This window comes from Peromyscus leucopus, chromosome 15 (genome assembly GCF_004664715.2).
Source record: "Peromyscus leucopus breed LL Stock chromosome 15, UCI_PerLeu_2.1, whole genome shotgun sequence".
Classification (NCBI taxonomy): domain Eukaryota; kingdom Metazoa; phylum Chordata; class Mammalia; order Rodentia; family Cricetidae; genus Peromyscus; species Peromyscus leucopus.
Genome location: NC_051076.1, coordinates 20,816,261 through 20,823,344, shown reverse-complemented (window position 1 = coordinate 20,823,344; position 7,084 = coordinate 20,816,261). Strand labels below are relative to the sequence as shown.

The following is a 7,084-nucleotide window of genomic DNA, read 5'->3' as shown; positions in this document are numbered from 1 at the left end:
ATTGGGAGGTCACGCCAAATTGCTCTATCAACCTATCAACGTGTGTCATACCGGGACCAGACCGGCAATGTATTAGTTGCTATGAGAACACTATTTTGTATCAGAAATTGCAGCCTTGACGACGTCGTGTTTGGTGCCTATTTTGCACATGTTTTTCTACAGCGAGTCCTCTCCGGCGTTCGCGGGGAGAGGCTTCCTCCTGCCCTCGTCCGTTTTCGCTCCAGTTCCCGGGGCTGCGCAGTGGCTCGCTTAGAGGGCGACCCAGGGGACCCCCAGAACTTGCCGGGCGGGCGAGCGGGCGGACGGGTGCGCGGCCTTTCGGTTGCGAATGGGACGGGGGAAGCTGCGCGCTCTGCACCCGAGCTCTACGCAACAACAAAATCTTAAAAGCAAACAAACAAACAAACAAACGAGGCAGGCCGGTCTCCGAGGGGGAGCGCGGTGTCACCGCTTTAGCTCTCGGGACAGTCACACACAGGCCAGAGCGGGCTCCGGAACCTTAGTTCATCCATGACTCCCCTAGGCCTTTAAAAGCACTCCGGCCTCGGTTCCGGAGCGGAACGCGGAGCGGGCCGCGGGCGGAAGAGGGAGCCCTGCCGCGCGTCGAGGGGCTTCTTCCTCCTGCGGCGCCCGCTCGCGCGGCCCGCGGGGTTTGGGGTGGGCATCTCCCGGGCGACGGGCTCCGCACCAAGATGGCGGAGGAGAAAGACCGGGAAGGCACAGGTAGGGACGCGGAGGGGGCGGCCGCCACGACTGGGGGGCAGCGCAGCGACGCCTCCATCCTGAGCCCCTCGGCGGGCAGGCGAGCGGACGGTGGGTCGTGGCGCGGCGCCAGCCCGCGTCCCCGCCGCCGGCTCCGCCCCGCCGCCTCCGCCCTCGGCCGCCCCGCCCGCCCGCCTCCTCCTCCCTCCTTTTCCCCGCCGAGGTCCGCGCGGGCTGCGGCTGTAGCCCCCGCAGGGGAGGATCGTAATGGCGTCCTTGTTCCCGGTCCCTCCAGGCCCTCCGGGGCGCCGGCCGCGGTCCGGGCTCCGGGCTCCGGGCGGGCGGCCTGCCGGTGGACGCGAGCTGGCGCTGGAGCCGGGCGGGATCCACCTGCGGTCGGTCGCGCCGTAGCCCCGCCCCGCCCGGCCCCAGGCGCTGGCCGCCTCCATCTTGCCTCCTCCGCCCGGCGGCGGCGGAGCCTGGCCTCGAGGTCACGCTGGGCCCTGCTCGCCCGCCCGGCTCCCGCTAGAGATGCCCAGATAACCGCTTTCATCAGGGCGGCAAGAAAACCCAGCCCGGGACCCGTCGGGACCGCCCAGATCGGCCCGGTTCCCCCGCGGGTGCCGGGGAACCGAGGCTGCAGTGACCCGCGAGAGGCCTCAGGGGACCCTCAAAACCGATGATCCGCGTTGAACCGCAAGACCTTTGGAGCTGTTTCTAACCCAGCAGAATGACTTAAATCGGATCCCTGGTTAGCATCTAGTGACCCAACAGCAGTTACATGATAATTGACAAAACCACCGCTAAACAAACAAACAAACAAATAAATAAACAAGCCCTAAAATAGTAAAGGGCAAACACAAAAGTGGAAGCAATACTCCATCTTTGTTGGAGTTGTTGAGTTTTCACAGCACACCCTGTCGACCCCTAGCCCCTCCTCTCTCAGTTTGGAACAAAGTAGTTCACTAATATTTACAGGCGATGTTTAGTCCATCGTCATGGTGATCACAGAAAATCAGCAGGGAAACATGAGACTGTGCCAGAGATGTGTTTATTGATAACTGGAAATTGAGATTTATACATGGCAAAATTAATCTCAGAAGCCGGGATTGTAGTATAGATTTTACCTCTACTAAGGTATTGAGGTTTTGTGGTGCTGCTTTAGGAGTGAAAGGTACGTACGTTCTAAGAAAAGTATCCACCTTTTTTTTTTTTTTTTTTTTTTTTTTTAAGAAAAAAAGAATATGATGTTGGTGAATAGGAAGGTGGGGGAGGATCAGGGAGGCTTGTGGGGAGGGGAAAGAATATGATCAAAATAATACGTAAGAAAAAAAATGTTTCAGATAAAAAGTTCCACCAGAAAGCTTATTTTTGTTTAATTAGATTCTCATTACTCTTACACCCCTGAAAAGAAAGAAAAATAATAGGAAAAAACTATTAGGAGATAAATTTACAGGTTAGTTTTTTTTTTTTTTTTTTTTTTTTTTAAGACTTGTTTAGGGTAGCACTGCACTATACTGCTGGTTTTTACAATTAAAAAGAAAAATACATTTATTTTGAGACAGGGTCTCACTTTGTAGATCTGATTGGTCCTGGAATTCACAGAGATCCATGTGGCTCTGCATCTGAGACAGTGTTGTGATTAAAGGAGTATGCCACCATGACAAGCAAGCATGATTTTTACAATTTTTATCCCTACACAGAGAGAGATTGAGAGAGAGAAAGAGAGAGAAAGAGGAAGGGAGGGAGGGAGGGAAGAGAGAATTCCTGGTTCTTAACAAAACATTTTTCTGTTTAAAAGAAGTTTAGAGGAAGAAACAATTCTGTCTGTAACTGTACAAGTAATGGCTGTTGAAAGCTGGATTTCATATTTCATATGTTCAAGTTCTTGTTTATTTAAAGCTTGTTTGATAGAAAGTAGTCTGGTGAGTGTTGAACCTTAGAAATGTGAGAAGAAAGACCTAATCCACAATGGTCCAACTGAAGCAAGCTTGATTAACTACTGACCAGGAAGGTGAATAGTGCCAGATCCATATCCAGGATTCCCAGAGAAATGGTGCTGAATTAGGTCAGTCAGGTGCCTATAAAGGCCAAACCCACAAGGCTACTGTACTTTCCACCTTTGTCCAATGGGGGCAAGCATACATCCTGGTATACTTCCTACCTACCTACGTATCTCCAGCCTATGTCTGCTCAAGCACGTTCTGTGCAGTTGGGGCAACCAACCTTGTTTATTGAAGTGAAAACATGTGACTTGTTGTCTTGCAAGAACAACAGCCCCCAGCATTCCAGGAAGTTTTCTGTTTTGGGGCAAGTGGGGCTTTAGCCCTTACGTGAAGTCAGAACGTTAGTGAATAGGAAGATGAGGCAGGCATTGGCTTTGCCCTCCCAAAAGGTGACATTGGTAAGGGGGGAAAGAAACCCACATGGAAAACAAGAAGCAAAGAGGGGCAATAGGAAGAGCCAGGGCCAACACAAGGCCCCAAGGCACACATGACACCCCCTAGCATCCTACTTCATCCGTGAGCCCTCACCCTTTACAGTTCTGTTCACAGTTTTGAACCTATCCCTGGATTAAAATGGATTAGGTCAGTGCCCTCAAGATCCAGTTGTCCCTGGAAAAGCTGACACATCCAGAGGTGTGCAGTATCTGCCCAGTCGAGTGGGTAATTAAGAATCGCCTTAAGTCATTTGTCTTTTTTTTTTTTGTACTGAAAGAATGAAATGTGATGTGGGAAAATTCTCTTTGAAGTTTTATCGTTTTTTGAAGTTTCCTGATCGGTTTTGTTTGAAAATCTTTTCCTTCTGGTTTGTTCTGTTTGTTTGAATGGGTAATTGATGCAGTTGTTAATTCGCTGGACCCTTTAATCCCATTGCTCATGTCTCCTGGAGAATTGTACACAGCACCAGCAGAATCTTCTGTCTGTAATTAGAACCACGTCCAGGAAACCAACTGCTTAGGTGTAGGAGTCTGACTTTTGGCAGACCTGTGAGCTTTGGAAGGAGTATCAGTTTTTCTAACACATTCCCTTTAAAATAAATTATTTTTGTCTGTACTAAATTATTATTTTGGGGAGGGGGGTTTCAAAACAGGGTTTCTTTGTGTAGCCCTGGCTGTCCTGGGACTCTGTAGACCAGACCTGCTTCTGCATTACTCAGAAAAATGACTCTAATTTAATTATGGAGGAGGTTTTACTTTTTTTTTTTTTTTAATTGTTTGTATGGTACCACTCTGAAACCAAAACATTCATAAATCTAGGTTGAGATGCTGGAGAGGTGACTGCATGGGTAAGAGTTCTTGATGAACAAGCGAGAGGCCCTGGGTTTGCACCCCAGGGCCCATGTGAACAGCAGGCCACTGCTGTATCTGCTTGTGCAACTGGGGGGGGGCAGAGACAGGCAGGGGGACCTGGGTTTGCACCCCAGGACCCATGTGAACAGCAGGCCACTGCTGCATGTATGTGTACAACTCGGGGGCAGAGACGGGAGGATCCTGGGGCCTTGCTACCTGCCAGCCTAGTTCCAGGTTCAATGAGAGACCCTGAGTTGTCTAAAGAGATTAAGGCAGGATGTGATACAGGACACCAGTGTCCTCTTCTGGTCTCCACACATGCACATACTTGCATAGATATAATACACACACACACACACACACACACACACACACACACACACACACTGAAAAAGAAAAAGAAATTGAAATAGAGGAAATGGAGAAATTAAAAGTGAACTTATGTGTACATATTTTTTCCTTAGGAACTATTGATTATATGCTAAAGGCTGTGGGCTAGTACAGTTAACAAAGGTGAGACTTGGAGGGAGACCTGGATTTGTATGTTATCTTTCTCAAGCTATAACTATCTCATCTTAGTCTAGGTGTGAAACCTAAGGAGCCTCGGATTCCTCAAATATAAAGCAGAGAGAATTACACCTGTTTATGTTGTGATGAGGATGGTGACCCTCCTCCTCCTCTGTCTTCTTGTTGAGACTGGGTCTTTCTGTGTAGTCCCGCCTGTGCTAGAGCTCACTGTGTAGACCAAGCTAGCCTTGAGAACTTTACAGAACAGTGCCTGCCCCCTCCCCCCCCCCAGCGAGGGAATAAAGGTATGCACCATCACTCCTAGTGGATAGGGGTGTCTTCTTTGTGGTGATATTGTGTTCCCTAATATATTGTGAACACTAATAAACTTATCTGGGGTCAGATAACAGAACAGTTACTAGACAGACATAGAGGCCAGAAAATGGTGGCACTCACACCTTTATCCTTTACTTTATCACACCTTAATCCTAGCCTTTTGGAGGCAGAGATCTGGATCTCTGTGAGTTCAAAGCCACACTAGAAACAGTCTGGCATGGTGACTCACGCCTTTAATCCTAGGAAGAGATGGCAGAAAGCAGAAAGGTATATAAGGCATGAAAACCAGGAACTAGGGCTGGTTAAGCTTTTAGGCTTCTAGCAACAGTTCAGCTGAGATTCATTCTGGATAAGGATTCAGAGGCTTCGGGTCAGAGGAAACAGGATCAGCTAAGGAATTGGCAAGGTGAGGTGGCTGTGGCTTGTTCTGTTTCTCTGATCTTCCAGTGTTCACCCCAATACCTGGCTCCAGGTTTGTTTTTATTAATAAGATCTTCTAAGATTTGTGCTACTCTTCTTAGTCCTCAAGTCTCCAACACCCACAATGCCTAGCATGGGAATGCTGAGAAAGTGGCTTGAAGCACCTTGCATTTTATAGGGTCTGGTGATTACTAGTATGTGCTTGTATGTGCTTGACATGAAATCTGAGGGTAGGAAAAACAAACCTAAGTTCTGTTGTTTATCAAAGCAGTTGTTGATCATACATAAAGCATTTGTACGTACTTCTGAGGCCATTCAATACCTGCTCTTCCTGTTTTAGGTCACTAAACAAAGAGAAAATTTACCCTTCAACTCTATTTAGAGACAGAACTAGGAGGTTGCTGCTGGTGTAGCTGATGGAGGGGATGGTGTGTCGGAGGATGATTATCATCTTTCATACAGCAGATGGCACATTTCTGTCTTCAGTTTTGTCAGTTGTCCATAATGCCTGTTACTTCGTTTCTTCCAGTAGAGGTGTCAGCCGAGAATCCCACATCTCATATAGTTGACTGACCTCTGGTTTCGTTTGAGCTGAGTAATACCTTTGGGTTTCTTTGTTATATTGTCAACATCGATTGGTTCAGACAGGGTTCCCATCACTAGAAATTTATGGCTTCCTTATATCTCTGCGGTTCTCACCTCTCCTTGGAGCCAGCTTTTTTTTAGACAGATCCGCCTACCTTTGCCTCCCGAGTGCTGGGACACCTGGCTGGAGCCAGCTTCTTATATGGCAGAGAAATGATAAGACATAAAGTGCAGCATGCAGACTTTTTTGGTTAGTCAGTCAGTCTGTCTGTCTCTCTTTCTCTTCAACAGGGTCTTATATAGCCTGGGCTGGCCTTGAATTCGATATATAGCCAGGGATGACCTTGACATTCTCATCCTCCTGCCTCTATCCTCCAAGTGCTGATATTTCAGGCACATTCCGCTTTCCATAGTTTTAGTTTATGCAGTGCTGGGGAAGTCAACCAGGACACCGAGGGCTCAAGGCAAGTACTCTCCCGAGTCACATCCTTAGCCCTCCAGGGTCTCTTGACACATGTTCCTCTTCATCTGTATCTTTAACTAATGTACTTGTTTCATTTATCATGCCGAAAAGCTGATTATCTGGATATGAATTCCTTACCTAAAACCCTTACTTGATTGTTTTAAAATAGTCAGAACTCTCTAGCAAAGCAAACTAGGCACTCTTTTTTCTTCCAGGGTTTGTTTGTTTTTTCCTCTTGGGTACATGTTTATGTATGCTTTGTTTTGGGTAGTGAATTATTTGTTAGGTTATTATTATTTTTTTAAAGACAGGGTTTCTCTGTGTAGCCCTAGCTGCCCTGGAACTCACTCTGTAAACCAGGCTGGCCTTGAACCCAAGAAACCCACCTGCTTCTGCCTCCCAAGTGCTGGGATTAAAGGCGTGAGGCACCACCGCCTGGTTTATTTGTTAGTTTATAAGCAACATTCTAGCCTGAGCATGTATTTATTTTTTCATCCTACACTTGTAAATAATACTTGTTGGTAGCTCAGAACATGAACTCTGTGGTATAATTTATGAGCTGGGAACCCCGGTGTTCTGATTTTGCACGTGTCAAATGAGTGTCACAGAGCTGCTTCATGAAGTGAGTGACAGAACATGTAACAGGAACTTCCTGTGTAGTGAGCACTCTATAAATGTGCTTACTGTATGAGCACTGCTCGTGAGGAATAAAAGATGTGGGCCTTATCCGCTTTGAGATTACTTACTGTTGAGAGAACCATTACAGAGTTATGTAATTA

The 7,084-nt window shown here is 47.5% G+C and overlaps 1 protein-coding gene across 1 annotated transcript in view; it reads left to right on the top strand.

The window, feature by feature from the left end:
• Positions 1 to 507: 507 nt before the first annotated feature.
• Efcab2 (EF-hand calcium binding domain 2) overlaps positions 508 to 7,084 on the top strand; it is a 104,268-nt gene continuing 97,691 nt past the window's right edge. Inside the window, exon 1 of the mRNA XM_028865495.2 lies at positions 508 to 723. Coding sequence (XP_028721328.1) covers positions 693 to 723 — 31 coding nt within the window. The 5' untranslated portion in view covers positions 508 to 692. The remainder of the gene's footprint in view (positions 724 to 7,084) is intronic.